This window comes from Manis javanica, chromosome 15 (genome assembly GCF_040802235.1).
Source record: "Manis javanica isolate MJ-LG chromosome 15, MJ_LKY, whole genome shotgun sequence".
Classification (NCBI taxonomy): Eukaryota; Metazoa; Chordata; class Mammalia; order Pholidota; family Manidae; genus Manis; species Manis javanica.
The window spans coordinates 23,489,884-23,505,918 of NC_133170.1; the positions used below are offsets into that span (position 1 = coordinate 23,489,884).

Here is a 16,035-nt window from a genome sequence, read left to right on the forward strand (position 1 = left end):
ATCCATTCTATTACTCTGTGTCTTTTGATTGGTGCATTCAGTCCATTTACATTTTGGGTGATTATTGAAAGGCATGTACTTATTGCCATTGCAGGGTTTAAGTTTGTGGTTACCAAAGGTTCAGGGTTAGCTTCTTTACTATCTTACTGTCTAACTTAACTCGTTTGTTGAGCTATTATAAACATGATCTGATGATTCTTTATTTCTGTCCCTTCTTATTCCTCCTCCTCCCTTCTTCATATGTTGGGTGTTTTGTTCTGTGCTCCTTTTAGGAGAACAGTCCCTGTAAGATGCCCTGTAGAGGTGATTTGTGGGAGGCAAATTCCCTCAACTTTTGCTTGTCTGGCAATTGTTTAATACCTCCTTCATATTTAAATGATAATCGTGCTGGATACAGTAGTCTTGGTTTGAGGCCCTTCTGTTTCATTGCATTATGTATATCATGCCGTTCTCTTCTGGCCTGTAGTGTTTCTGTTGAGAAGTCTGATGATAGCCTGATGGGTTTTCCTTTGTAGGTAACCTTTTTTTTCTCTCTGGCTGGCTGCCTTTAATACTTTGTCCTTGTCTTTGATCTTTGCCATTTTAATTATTATGTGTCTTGGTGTTGCCCTCCTTGGATCCCTTGTCATGGGAGTTCTGTGTACTTCTGTGGTCTTAGAGGCCATTTCCTCCCCTAGTTTGGGGAAGTTTTCAGCAATTATTTCTTCAAAGACACTTTCTATCCCTTTTTCTCTCTCTTCTTCTGGTACCCCTATAATGCGGATATTGTTCTGTTTCGATCGGTCACTTAGCTCTCTTAGAATTCTTTCATTCCTGGAGATCCTTTTATCTCTCTCTGCATCAGCTTCTGTGCTTTCCTGTTCTCTGTTTTCTAGTCCATTAATGGTCTCTTGCATCTTGTCCACTCTGTTTTGAAGTCCTTCCAGAGCTTTTTTTATTTCTGTATTCTCCTTCCTTAGTTCTTGCATATTTCTCTGCAAGTCCATCAGGATGGTTATGACTTTTGTTTTGAATTCTTTTTTAGGAAGACTGGTTAAATCTATCTCCCCAGGTTCCTTCTCAGGGGAAGATGTAGCAGATGCCGAAGCTGTCTGGGTTAGTCTTGTCTGGATCATATTTTTTTGCCTTTTCATGTTGATAGGTGCTATTGACTGTCAGCTGGGAGAGCCAAACTTTTCACTTGCTACTGGCCTTTCTTTACTGGGACAATTGCGACCCCTAGTGGCTTGTGTTGGGTAATTGCGTGTAGACTGGGTCTTTGTGTCTTGCCGGGCCGGCATGGAGGAAGCTCCCTTTCTGAGGGCATGGCCAGCCTTAGGCTGCTTCTCTGCTTTCGGCGCACCCTGGAGGGGTAATGGAAGGGGGGCTGTTTGGCTGTTTACCTCGGTGAGGGGTCTCAGAGCTGTTGCCCAAGGGGTTAGTGTGCCCTGTTTTCCCTGTAATTTCCAGCTGCTGGGCTGTGACCTGTGTTGTTTCCGTCCAGCTGTTGCATCCCTGTCCCTTTAAGACTTTCAAAAAGCACTCGCTTTTCTTTGTCATAGGGACATCAGCTTCAGAACCCTCTCAGAGGTCTTGCTGCCCTGTTTCCCTAGTTTCCAGCCCTCCATGCATGCACTGTGTCTGTGCTCTGGTGCAGATGGCTGGGGCTGGGTGTTTAGCAGTCCTGGGCTCTCTCTGCCTCCCTACTCCGACTCCTCTCCTCCCGCTGGGAGCTGGGGGAAGGGGTGCTTGGGTCCCGCCGGGCCGGGGCTTGTATCTTACCCCTTTCACCAGGCGCTGGCCTCTCGTACGTGTGGATGTAGTCTGGCTGTTGTCCTGTGTCTTCTGGTCTCTCTTTTAGGATTAGTTGTATTTGTTGTATTTTAAAAAATATATATGTTTTTGGGAGGAGATTCCCACTGTGCTACTCACGCTGCCACGTTGGCTCCGCCCTCACTTAAAGTTTTTTAAATTGTCTTTAAAAGCTGAATGATTGTTCATTATTTCTGGATGCCCTCCGAGAGCCACTATCAAATGTCTGTTCTTCCAAATGGAGAAAGTATCTTATGATTCTTCCTTTTTCCTGTCCCCATTAGTCAAAAACTTATCCTCTAGGGAGTTACTGTGTTAGGTATCTCCAGAGAAACAGAACCAATAGAATGCATATATAGAGAGAAAGAGACTTCTTTTAAGAAATTGGCTCACATAATTATAGAGGCTGATAAATCCAAACTCTGTGTGTGCAGGCCCGCAGACTAGAGATCCAGGGAAGAGCGAGCTTTGCAGTTCAGATACAAAAGCTGTTAGGCTGGAAACTCAAAGAAGAGCTGATGTTGCGGTTCAAGTCCAAAGGCCATCAGCAGAATTCCTTCTTACTTGGAAGAGGCCAGTCTCTGTTTTATTAAGGCCTGACAACTTATTGGCTGAAGCCCATCCACATTATGCAGGGCAATCTACTTTACTCAGAGTCCACTGTTAACATGTCATCTAAAAAAACATCCTTATAATTTGAACAACACATCAGATCAAATGGAATTAACAGATATATACAGAACATTCCATCCAAAAACAGAATACCCATTCTTCCTCTGGATCCAGGAGTAGTGGGAGGACTGAGAAGCTCCAGGCTGAGCCCTCAAGTGGTCACAGACTTGTGCAAGCCCACAAAGAATAGCTCAAGAAGAAGGCAGCTAGGCAGAGCTCACTATACACCATCTCGATTTTTACCTGGCATATGCATAGGTACGAACCCAAATTGTTCATTATAAAACAGTAACTACTACAGACCTTCAACTTTATGCTCAAGATTATATACCTAATAATAAAATGAAAATACTAAAATATAAGCAAAGCAGTTTTACTAGAAAAAAATTTTTAAAAGTTGATAAGCATAACTGGAGATAGCAATTGGTCAGTTATTTTACAATGTGTGTCTGAAGATCACTTAGGGCTTCGCCTCCTCATTTGGGCATGTGTGTCTAGTTTGGAACAAATCCACTTCCTCTCTGTGTAGCGCCTTGCGCTACTGGCACCTTTGTCATTCAGGTAGGCATGCTCCCCTCCTCCTCTGATTGGAAAACTGCAATGAAAGAAGCAGAGTCAATCAGTTGACCACTGGGCATTTCTTCAAGAGCAGAGGGAGTAAAGATGAAAAAATAAGGGTACATTACTTTGGCCTCTGAATATAAGATGAATTATACATATCATCTCTTTAATATTAAAAATTATCCTGTGAGGTAAGTATTATTATCTCTTTTTATAGAAGAAAACAGTCTGCATTCCCCAATTTCCTATAACAAGTAAAACTGGGATTCATACCTAGACTGATGAAACTACAGGGTCTAGGCTATTTCCACCTTCATTTTAGGAAAGGAGTGGAGAAATGCTGCTGAGTTACAGGTAGTTTTGTTGTTGGTCACAGGCCCTCGTTTTTTTTTTGGCTTATGTTATCAATCACTGACTTTCCAATAGTCTTTTCGTCACCTGGAGATACAGCAAAGCAGCTATAGGAACAGTGAACCAATATGCATAGTGTTCTTTCAACTACATCCAAAGCCTTGCTTGGCTGGTGGGAGAGGTCAGACATCTGTTTTTTCTCCATAGTTTCAGCAATATTCCACTTCCTTAAATAACTGAAAATTTCAGAGCTTTATCTAAGTCCTTTGTTTTAACATATCTTCCTATTTCCCTAGTTATAGTACTGAAACTACAGTGCTATTCAGCTGTGTTGAAATGGCCTGACACAGACATTTGGGTGGGCATTTAGATAAATTTTTCCTGTTAGCTGGTTGAAATTGCTATAGTCTGATAGAATTTGCTAATTGTGAGATATGCTAGGCCTTAATAATATAATATTTTCCACATAAACACTTGAATTTCCAATATTTTCAACAACTGTATAGTTGTCAATATACTTGATCCTTAAGACACGTTGAGAATTAGTATATTATTATTTCAGTATTGTAAAGGAAGAAATAAAGATTAATCCTAAATATCAAGTATCCACAGTGTGATGAGCACTACAAGTACAAGAGTACTAAAATTCACCATCTGTCCAAGGTGAAAAAGCTAATGGGAAGACTGTTTTTCAAAACTACCTGTAGCTCAATGCCATTTTGACTAAATAATATTTTTCCAGTGTTGACTACTTTGTCATCATAAAGGAGTATTTCAGAACCTCCTCATCTCCTCAGACAAGCAAACATTTAGTGAAATTGTCTGAACCCAAGTCTTCCAGCATTATCCAAAATCTTTTCAGTCCCATAAAGATCCTATAAGTATGCAATCAAGATTAAATTCAAAAATGCCAAACTTTGCCTGTCCTGAACATTATAACTGTAATCTTAAAAATAATAGGCATTATTACCATCACTCATAAACCCTCTGTAAATTACTGAAGACTGATGCAATGGTAGTTTTATATAGTAATTTAACATGCATTTTTATATTTTAAAGTTTAAAAAGAACAATAGAGCAAATACAATTAATTTAGTTGTAGAAATAACAAACTTATAGATGGTGTACGGTTTCCTTAAAGTGAGAGTTGCTAAATGTCATGGCTTTGGATTGATTGAAGGAGCATGCAAAAAAAAAAAAACCATACAAATTGGCACTTTCTTCATTTATGACTAATCTTAGATTAAATTTTTAGAGCACATGCATGGAGAACACATTTAAAGTAAATTCATTTATAAATTCAAATAAAATTCAAATATAAATATTGCTGACATAATTTTCATAACTTACAATTCAGTCCATTCAGTGCCATTTATCCATTTCCATGTTTGGCCTTGTTCTCTGCTCAGCCCAATCCAGTGGTCTGAGGGACCTTTATACCTCAATAGGAAATGCTTTCAGAAAACACAGAAATGGTAGTCAAAGAACTGTCATTGCCTGACCTCTCCTAGAATACATATTGCTTGTATCCTGTATTCTTAATTGCTCTTAAAATTTCCTTCTTTTTAATTTTCTACTGTTTAATAATACATGGAGAGTAGGTATGCTGTAGACCATGCATACATAGGGAGGATGAAAACTGAAATTGCTGATAACTTGTTTGCTTTTATGTCAGCATGGTACCCCTTTATATTACTATTCCATAATTTATCTATTCTGCTGTTGTTTGATGCTAAGGTTAATTCAAGTTTGAAATTATTATGAATGCTGTTATGACATTCTTGGCACCTGTCCTGAAATGGAATTATTAGGCCACAGTGAATGCCTATTGTCAACTTTACCAAATCACACCAAACTCTTTTCTAATGTTATTGTGCCAAATTATACTCACAACAGCAGTGAAGCCCACTTCCCTTTGCTACACATTCCTGTCAACACTTAGAGTGGCTTTTTATGATTATAGGTATTAATTTTAATATTTTTATATGTATAATTTTCCTTTATGATTAATGGATTTAGAGCCTTCTTAGGGAAATCTTTACGGTTTTAAAGTTTTAAAACTGACATTTATTTTTGCTTTTCTTTTTTCAATTCCCTAAGGTATGCAGTGTTTTTATTGAATTTAGATATTTTTTTAAAGCTGTAAATTTCCCTCTTAGTACTGCCTCTACCACATAACTTAACTTTTGACATGTTGTGTTTTCATTTCATTTGTCTTAAGGTATTTTCTAATTTCCCTTGTGATTTCCTTTTCGATCATCAGATGTTTAAGAGTGGGTTGTTTGATTTCCACATTATTTGTGGTTTTTCCAGTTTTCCTTCTGTTAATGATTTCTAGTGTGATTCCATTGTGATGATAGAATATGAACTTTGTATGATTTTAATCTTTTCAAATTTATGAACTTCTTTTATGGCCACCATATGGTCTATCCTGGAGAATGTTCATATGCACTTGAGAAGAATGTGTATTCTGCAGTTGTTAGGTGAAGTGTTCTGCATATGTCTGTTAGGCCTAATGGGTTTATAATGGGTTTATAGCGTTATTCAAGACCTCTCCTTATTGTTCCTCTGTCTGGTTATTCTACCCATTTTTGAAAGTGGAGTTTTGAAGGCTCCAACTATTATTGTAGAACTGTTTCTCATTTCAGTTCTGTTAGTTTTTCCTTTGTATGTTTTGGGACTGTGTTATTAGACACATAAATGTTTATAATTATTATATCTTTTTGCTAACCAAAACTCTCATCAGTATGTAATGTCCTTCTTTGTCCCCTGGAAACTTTTTTGCTTTAGTCTATTCTGTCTAACAAGAATAGAGTCACCCAGCTCTATTTGCAAGGAATATCTTCTTCCATCCTTTTACTTTCACCTTCTTTGTGTCCTTATATCTAACATGAGTCTCTTGTAGAGCATATAGATGGATCTTATTTTCTCTTGTTTTTAATAAATCTGCCAGTCTCCGCCTTTTAATAGGATAGTGCCTTTTAATATGCAGTGTAACTTCTGATGAGGAAGGACCTACACCTGCCATTTATCTGTTGTCTACATGTCTTATATGTTGTTTATTTTTCAATTCCTCTATTACTGCATTATATTGTATTTGATTTTTTTGTAATGTACCATTTTGATTTCCTTCTTTTCTGTACATTTTTTTAGTGGTTACCTTGGGGATTGCAATTAACATATTAAATTGATAACAACCTCGTTTATAAGGTAAACTTGGTTTCAATAATGTACAGAAATTTTGCCCCACATATCTCCAACCCACTCTCTTTGTATTATTGTCATAGATTGCATATGTATATGTTATCTGCCCAGATTTATAATTATTGCCCTATGAATTTACCTGTTAAATTGTATGTGAGGAGAACCACAAACTGTAACAAAAGTACAGTAATTCTGGATTTTATATTTGTGTGGTTACCTTTATGACTGTTCCTTATTCCTTTGGCTCTGTGTCACAGTCTAATATACTTTAATTCCAGCCTTTATCATTGCTTGTAGGATAGGTCTAGTGGTAAGAAACTCTCTCAGTTGTTTATCTAGAAATGTCTTATTTTTCTTCCATTTTGAAAGATAGTTTTGCTAGATACTGAATTCTTGATTGATGCTTTTTTTTCTTTCAGAACTTTATGCCATTCCACTGCATTCTCACTTCCATGGTGTCTCAAAATTAATCAGCAGTTAATCTTGTTCAGGATCCCATGTATATGACTAGTTGCTTCTCTTGCTACTTTCAAACCTCTCTCTTTGGGTTTCAACACCATAATTTGTCTCAAAGTGGTTCTCTTTTAGCTTATCTTGCTTGGAGTTTGTTGAGCCTCTTAAGACCTGTATATTCCTGTCTTTCGTTAAATTTGAGTTTTCAGCCATTAGTTCATTTTTTTTCCCTACTCCTTTCTCTTCCTTCTGAGATTTCTATAATGTGAATGTTGGTCTGCTTGGTGACATACTACAGTCCCTTCAGGATCTGTTTATTTTCATTCTTTTTCCTTTCTGTTCCTTAGACTGGACATTTTCAGTTGCCCTATATTCAAGTTTGCTGATCCTTTCTTCTTCCTCTTCACATATGCTGCTGACCTCTGTAATAAGTTTTTCATTTCAGTTACAGTACTTTTTAGCTCCACAATTTCTATTTTATCCTTTTAATAGTTCCTACCTCTTTGCGGATACTCTTATTTTATTTGTCATTTTCCTTGTTTTTTTAGTTTTTTTTGTCTGTTACTTCTTTAAACTCCTTGAACATATTTACAAGGAAGATTTAATATCTTTGACTGATATTTCCAATGTCTGAGCTCCCTTGGGAATGCTTTCTGTATAACCCTGTGAATGGGCTATCCCTTCCTTTGTGTGTCCTGCAATTTCTCATTGAGAGGTAGATGTTACAAGTATTTTGTTGTAGCAACTTTGGAAACCTAATTCTGCTCTTTGGGGACTGTTATATTTTGATTATTGAGGTTTGGAGCCATCTGGTTGTGACTTTTACAAACTATTTTTGTAAGATGTGTATTCCTTATTATGTATGGTAACCAAAATCTCTGTTTTGTTATCTTTATGGCCAGCCAATTACCTGCCAAAGTTTTTCTCATATGCCCGACTCCCAAGGGGGAAACATAATTACTGTTTCTTTAAATCCTCTGGAAACCACTTCAGTTGGTGGAGATTGAAAACAATGGTGGACTGCCTTTGTGCTTGTCCCTTAGCAGTGAAAAGCAGCAATCAGAAATAGCAGCATATAACCCCAACATTTGGAAAACAAGGTTCTCATTGCCCACCCTGGCCCCACAAGCTATATGAGGACCATGGACAGCAGTCCCTGTGGCTCTGTGCTATGAAGGTAGCCCTGACTGAGTGAGAATGCTGAAATTCACTGAGATTAACTGAAATTCACCAGCCTCTTCATAAAACACTCCCTTAGATGCTGCAGGACTACAGAGTTTCAAATTAGTTACTTTAGAGAATTTCTGTCATTTTGATAGTTGTTTAGGTGAGGTACAGAAGCTGTTTAGATTCCAGAAGCTTCCTATTCCACCATCTTTCCTGACATCAATCCTGCTTGATTTATTTTGAAGCAATGTTATTAACTTTGTACAAGTGTAACATGTTCCCATCTTTAATTTTCTAATCCATATTTGCATAGTTCTTGCTCATAAATCAAAGAACGAACTTGCTTGCTCTCTGGCCATCTTCTAGCTATGAGTGTTAAAGTAACTATACATGGCCCCTTGCACAATATAGCACCTACTGGTTTCCTCTCTGCTTATGCTGAAAAATCAGTCGTCTAGTTAGGTGTCTAAACCTGTATCTTAGACACTCTTGCATAGAATGACAGAGTGCCTTGGTTGGACCAATTTTTTATTTGAACCATAACTATTTTCTTACCAGTTCCTGGAGAGTTTCAACCTGAACAAGATCAGCACCTTGTGAGACACAGAATCTTTGACTGAATGTCCAGTTTTTGGTGTCATCAGAAAAGTAGAAACACTTTCTTTGGAAACCAATCCAGCTCTCTGGGCATGCAGCTTCAGGGCATTCTGATTGCTTTTGATGGAATTTAACTCTAGTTACTGAAAATAAAAACAACTTGCTTTTATATTTTCCTATATATATTACCCAATGCTTTTGAATATATTTTGCAGTAGCCTTATGAAATACTAAAATTTTATCCTTATTTTTCTCTTTATTTTTCAAATGAAAAAATGATGCTGAAAATCATTGCATAGATTTCACAGCAAATGGCAAAGCTGAGATTCCAACTAAAGCCTTTGTTAGTGGATGAGTTGAAGGAGTTAATAATGCCTTAAATTCTGGGTCTTGTACCTGTCTGCCTGAATTTCAACAATGTTACCTTTCTTTAAAATACCAGCTACCTCAATAGCAACATTTGATGGGCCTTAGAGAATGGATAGTTCTGCAAGAACTCCAGATACCTTAGTAAATAAAATGAGGCACAGGGTACAGAAATCTGTGAGTAGTTACTTGAGATGAAATGGTCAGACACATGTCTCCATAATCCTATGAGGATGAAAGAAGTTTTACCCTGACCCTTCTATTGTGATAAAATTCCCATAAAACCAGGAGAGAGGCACTCTTCAAATAGGATTGACAGCAAGGACCCTGCCTCTAGATGGTCTCTACTGAGCTGCTGGTTGCTGACAGTTCCTTCTGTGGCCATCCTCTGTCAGCTCAACAGCTCTGAAAGTTTCTGTAGAAACAAATCATGAAGTTGTGTACACATGGCATAATTTCTGTGATATGATTTGCCTGAGATTTGCCTCTTATGAGACCAGCTCCTGGCCATGGATAATCACTGATACATCCTGAATGTTTAATCTTATAACACCAGTGAAATAATGTGTCCTAAGGCACTCACTAAAAACCAGACACCAAACTACACCTATAAGAGGAGGTATATAATAATTTCAGGGACCAGATCTTTTTTTTTCCAAATTGATGCAGACCCATTGTGCTTTCACTGCTTGTACATCAACCAGTTTAAAGAGGAGGGACAGATTAGAGGATGACCACAGATGTTGGCTCCTCATCAGGGATCTTTTTCTGTTAAAGGGTTAGTTGAAAGGAAGAAAAACAAAGAATGGGTAATGAAGAAAGGCAGTCACAAGCATCAGTTAAGTTCTTATGATTATTTCAAGAAATGAAGGCTGTAGATTTAAAATGTGTTTCAAAAATAGTTTATTGATTAATATTGAGGTATTTAAGTCTCCTACTTTTTTTTGGTATCATTAATGTACAATTACATGAGCAACATTATGGTTACTAGATTCCCCCCATTATCAAGTCCCCACCACATACCCCATTACAGTCACTGTCCATCAGCATAGTAAGATGCTATAGAATCACTACTTGTCTTCTCTGTGTTATACTGCCTTCCCCATGCCCCCCACTACATTATGTCTGCTCATTGTAATGCCCCTTTTCTTCCCCTTATCCTTCCCTTCCCACCCATTCTCCCCAGTCCCTTTCCCTTGGGTAACTGTTAGTCCATTCTTGGGTTCTGTGAGTCTGCTGCTGTTTTGTTCCTTCAGTTTTTTCTTTGTTCTTATACTCCACAGATGAGTGAAAGCATTTGGTACTTGTCTTTTTCTGCCTGGCTTATTTCACTGAGCATAATACCCTCTAGCTCCGTCCACGTTGTTGCAAATGATAGGATTTGTTTTCTTCTTATGGCTGAATAATATTCCATTGTGTATATGTACCACATCTTCTTTATCCTTTTTCTTTTATTAAGTAAGTACAGTTGATTTAAATCTCTATAACCTGTATTTTTGCTTCATCAATATGTAACATTTATGGCTACAGAATGGCAAGAATAGATCATTCTCTGTAGAATCATAAAAATATTAAAAGAGAAATGAAGATCACCTATAACATGGACTATTTCAAACATTTCTGAGTCGAAGATTTATAAGCAGCCTTAGAAAGACCTGTTAGAATACTGCCTCTGGATGCAATGATGGGGGTGGGTTTTGTATTACTACCCAGGTTGAGTGGGGTTTAGAGGAATGTTCTTGTAATTTTCTCTGTCAAACTTGGTTTACGTTAGATATAGTATAAGCATGTTTTGAGCTATACTTTCAGAATCAGGTTTCCTCCAGGGTATGCAATCCAAGAAAGAATCTGTTGTGTTTCCTCTCTCTCTCTCTCTGTCCCTACCTTTGACCTACTAGACACGAGGCTGCTGCACATACCAGGTGGCAAACATGTTGACTCAGCCCAAACAGGTGTTCCCTCTCCATGTTTGTTTTGTGAAGTTCAAGTTTAGGTAGAGAAAGTGATGAGTAATCACTCTGCTCAGGGTTTCTGTCCAGAAGTGGACCTGAGCAAATAGCACACAGAGAAATCTTTAAACCGAGGGTGACCTTTAAGGGTTAAATATCACCTCTTCTATCTTTTCTTTACCTATAATCTTATAACATTTCCACTAAAGAAAATAATGGTGATAGCCATTATTTTTATCATTTACAGTAATAAAAGTAGTGGCAAACAATTTTGAAGGCTTTATTTTTATTAGGCATGATTCAGTCTTGTGAATCTAATCAGATTGCTTAATCCTAATAACATTTCAATACACCATATTTACAGTTATTTATTCCATCACCTTAGCTATTGAGCTAAGGATAAATTCTGTACTTCGTGTCCACTAGCAGTTTTATGCAACCCAGATACTTAAAAGCAGACTTTGCGACTGAATGACTATGTAATTTCTTAGTGACACCAGAGGGCAGTTACAGATTTCAAAACTTAGGATATGAGTGAATAAGGGCAAAAGTCACAGGCAAAGGTAGGAACTATCAGGAGTTGTTTTACATGACGTATCATGCTGAGTGGTTTGTACCACAGATCCCCAAATAGATTTTCAGTCAAAATAATATGAGAAAGTAAAAATTAAGAGTGTAATCTACATAGGACTGGAAAATCAGTCCCTCAGACATCAGCTGTAATGGTCTTACAGAATATGCAAAAGAAAACCAAAGCAGAAAATAACAAAAATTGCCTTTTAAACCTATTATTACATGCCAGGCACTGGCCTGTGTATTTTATTTATATTATTTATCCTGATAACAACCCTATAAAGTGGATTTTATGCCCATTTTACAGATGAAAAAACTAGGACTAGGATTCCAAGTAATTTTCCCAAAGTTCCATGGCTCAGACTTGAAGATTTGGAACTTGAATCCCAATAGTTTGGTGGTGAAATGTGTATGCACCTAACCACTGCTCCAGTCCCTCTCCAACTTTTAGGAGGTAAAGCCTCTCACCAGAATTTTAGTGAATGATGTGGATAGAGAAATTGGCAAGTTGAAAGATGAAGCACAGATACTTAAAATTATATTTAAAAGGATAAAATATTAGAAACTTTTTCAATCAGTGATCATTTATTAAACATTTACCCTGTATCAAATACTAGGCTAGGGACTAAGGATACAGAAAAAAAAAAGTATTCCCTCAAGTTCCTAAAAGTAAACATGAAAAGCATACACATAAATAAATGCTTACACCATCAGGAACAAGTGCTATGAGAACTCAGAGCATGCAACCAATATTAATTAATACATTCCTGAAAAATAGAAGTGTGAAAATACATTTGTTTTAAAAGGGAGTAAATTCTAGTGGATCCAAAATAACTGGGTCATAATCTTGTCTTGCCATGTATGAAGTGTATGACTTTGGGGCAATTTATTCAACCATTTCTGATTTTCATCAAATCTTATTACATTATGGGTTCATGTGATTTTAGGAAATTTTGGCTTTTTTAGCAGTATGCTCATAACTAAAGTATTGTCTTTTAACTAAAAGCAATTTGAGTTTTCCGGCAAATTATAATATTCACTATATACTTAGTATGCTCCAAACATTGACCAAGTTCAATCATACACAAATGCATTTAATCATTATATCAATACCAAGTAAACTCAAGCAATGAAAGATTATCAGAGTTGTGCAAGATTAAAAAGCTACACAAGGGGCAGAGCCAAGATGGCAGCATGAGTAGAGCAGCAGAAATCTCCTCCCAAAACCACATTTATCTATGAAAATATAACAAAGACAACTCTTTCTAAAATAGAGACCAGAGGACACAGGAAAACATCCAGACCACATCCACTCCTGTGAGAACCCAGCGCCTCGTGAAGGGGGTAAGATACAAGCCCTGGCCTGGCGGGACCCGAGCGCCCCCTCCCCCCATCCCCCAGCAGGAGGAGAGGAGTCAGCAGGGAGGGAGCCCAGGACTGCTGAACACCCAGCCCCAGGATTCTGGACCAGAGCACAGACACAGTGCATGCGTAGGGTCCTGGATACTAGGGAAACAGGGCGGCAGGACCGGTGAGCGGGTGCCTGAGGCTGACGCCAGAGAACAAAGAAACGGGAGCAGTCTTTTCTTTTTTTTTTTTGGCCAGTGCTTTTTGGAAGCCTTAAAGGGACAGGGACCCCAATACTAGGGAAACAGGGCAGCAAGACCAGTGAGCGGGTGCCTGAGTCAGGCGCCTGAGGACAAAGAAAATCGCACAATTTTCCTTTTTTTTTTTTTTGTTTTCTTTTGTTATTGCTGTTGTTGTTCTGGTTTGGAGAGTGCTTTTTGGAAGTCTTAAAGGGGCAGGACAGGACACTTAGCCCAGAGGCAGGGAATCTGGGAATCTCTGGGCACTCTAACCCCCTGGGCATCAGGGAGCACAGAGGCCCCTTACAGAGATAAATAGCCTCCCGGCTGCTCCCCCTCCAATGCGGCTCCACCATTTTGGAGGAGCAGCCCGAGCCAGGCTATGCCCACAGCAACAGCGGAGATAAACCCCAAAGCAACTGGGCAGGAAGCAGAAGCCCTGTCTGCGCACAGCTGCCAAGCACAAGCCACTAGACGTCGCTATTCTCCCAGGAGAGGAAGGCCACAAACCAACAAGAAGGGAAGCTCTTCCAGCGGTCACTCGTACCAGCTCTGCAAACTATCTCTATCACCATGAAAAGGAAAAACTACAGGCAGACAAAGATCACAGAGACAACACCTGAGAAGGAGACAGACCTAACCAGTCTTCCTGAAAAAGAATTCAAAATAAAAATCATGAACACGCTGACGGAGATGCAGAGAAAGATGCAAGAGCAATGGGATGAGATGCAGAGAAAAATGCAAGAGCAATGGGATGAAGTCTGGAGGGAGATCACAGATGTCAGGAAGGAGATCACAGAAGTGAAACAAACCCTGGAAGGATTTATAAGCAGAATGGATAAGATGCAAGAGGCCATTGAAGGAATAGAAGCCAGAGAACAGGAACGTATAGAAGCTGACATAGAGAGAGATAAAAGGATCTCCAGGAATGAAACAACACTAAGAGAACGATGTGACCAAGCCAAAAGGAATAATATTCGTATTATAGGGGTACCAGAAGAAGAAGAGAGAGGAAAAGGGATAGAAAGTGTCTTTGAAGAAATAATTGCTGAGAACTTCCCCAAACTGGGGGAGGAAATAATTGAACAGACCACGGCAATGCACAGAACCCCCAACAGAAAGGATCCAAGGAGGACAACACCAAGACACATAATAATTAAAATAGCAAGGATCAATGACAAGGAAAGAGTTTTAAAGGCAGCTAGAAAGAAAAGGGTCACCTATAAAGGAAAACCCATCAGGCTAACATCAGAATTCTCGACAGAAACCCTACAGGCCAGAAGAGAATGGCATGATATATTTAATGCAATGAAACAGAAGGGCCTTGAACCAAGGATACTGTACCCAGCACGACTATCATTTAAATATGATGGTGGGATTAAACAATTCCAAGACAAGCAAAAGCTGAGGGAATTTGCTTCCCACAAACCACCTCTACAGGGCATCTTACAGGGACTGCTCTAGATGGGAGCACTCCCAAAAAGAGCACAGAACAAAACACAACATATGAAGAATGGAGGAGGAGGAATAAGAAGGGAGAGAAGAAAAGGATCTCCAGACAGTGTACATAACAGCTCAATAAGCAAGCTAAGTTAGGCAGTAAGATACGAAAGAGGCTAACATTGCACCTTTGGTAACCACAAATTTAAAGCCTGCAATGGCAATAATTACATATCTCTCAATAGCCACCCTAAATGTAAATGGGCTTAATGCACCAATCAAAAGACACAGAGTAATAGAATGGATAAAAAAGCAAGACACACCTATATGCTGCTTACAAGAAACTCACCTCAAACCCAAAGACATGCACATACTAAAAGTCAAGGGATGGAAAAACATATTTCAGGCAAACAACAGTGAGAAGAAAGCAGGGGTTGCAGTACTAATATCAGACAAAATAGACTTCAAAACAAAGAAAGTAACAAGAGATAAAGAAGGCCACTACATAATGATAAAGGGCTCAGTCCAACAAGAGGATATAACCATTCTAAATATATATGCACCCAACACAGGAGCACCAGCATATGTGAAACAAATACTAACAAAACTAAAGAGGGAAATAGACTGCAATGCATTCATTTTAGGAGACTTCAACACACCACTCACCCCAAAGGATAGATCCACCGGGCAGAAAATAAGTAAGGACACTCAGGCACTGAACAACACACTAGAACAGATGGACCTAATAGACATCTATAGAACTCTACATCCAAAAGCAACAGGATATACATTCTTCTCAAGTGCACATGGAACATTCTCCAGAATAGACCACATACTAGCTCACAAAAAGAGCTACAGTAAATTCCAAAATATTGAAATTCTACCAACCAATTTTTCAGACCACAAAGGTATAAAACTAGAAATAAATAATACAAAGAAAACAAAAAGGCTCACAAACACATGGAGGCTTCACAACATGCTTCTAAATAATCAATGGATCAATGAACAAATCAAAATAGAGACCAAGGAATATATAGAAACAAATCACAACAACAACACAAAGCCCCAACTTCTGTGGAACACAGCGAAAGCAGTCTTTAGAGAAACGTACATTGCAATCCAGGCACACTTGAAGAAGGACGAACAATCCCAAATGAATAGTCTAACATCACAATTATCGAAACTGGAAAAAGAAGAACAAATGAGGCCTAAAGTCAGCAGAAGGAGGGACATAATAAAGATCAGAGAAGAAATAAACAAAATTAGGAAAAATGAAACAATAGCAAAAATCAACAAAACCAAGAGCTCGTTCTTTGAGAAAATAA

The 16,035-nt window shown here is 38.4% G+C and overlaps 2 protein-coding genes across 6 annotated transcripts in view; one reads left to right on the plus strand and one right to left on the minus strand.

The window, feature by feature from the left end:
- Positions 1–16,035, plus strand: part of KLRB1 (killer cell lectin like receptor B1) — a 111,315-nt gene that overhangs the window by 11,361 nt on the left and 83,919 nt on the right. The window contains exon 2 of one of the 4 annotated variants that reach the window (XM_073223819.1): positions 12,959–13,028. The exons of the other annotated variants lie outside the window; for them this stretch is intronic. The gene's annotated coding sequence lies outside the window, so the exon portion shown is untranslated. The remainder of the gene's footprint in view (positions 1–12,958; positions 13,029–16,035) is intronic. 4 annotated transcript variants of the gene reach the window in all.
- LOC108404240 (C-type lectin domain family 2 member D-like) overlaps positions 2,821–16,035 on the minus strand; it is a 37,501-nt gene continuing 24,286 nt past the window's right edge. For both annotated transcript variants that reach the window (XM_037008724.2, XM_037008723.2), the window contains 3 exons: positions 8,755–8,939; positions 4,726–4,829; positions 2,821–3,058 (listed from right to left, as the gene is read on the minus strand). In XM_037008724.2, coding sequence (XP_036864619.2) covers positions 2,920–3,058; positions 4,726–4,829; positions 8,755–8,939 — 428 coding nt within the window. In that variant the 3' untranslated portion in view covers positions 2,821–2,919. The remainder of the gene's footprint in view (positions 3,059–4,725; positions 4,830–8,754; positions 8,940–16,035) is intronic.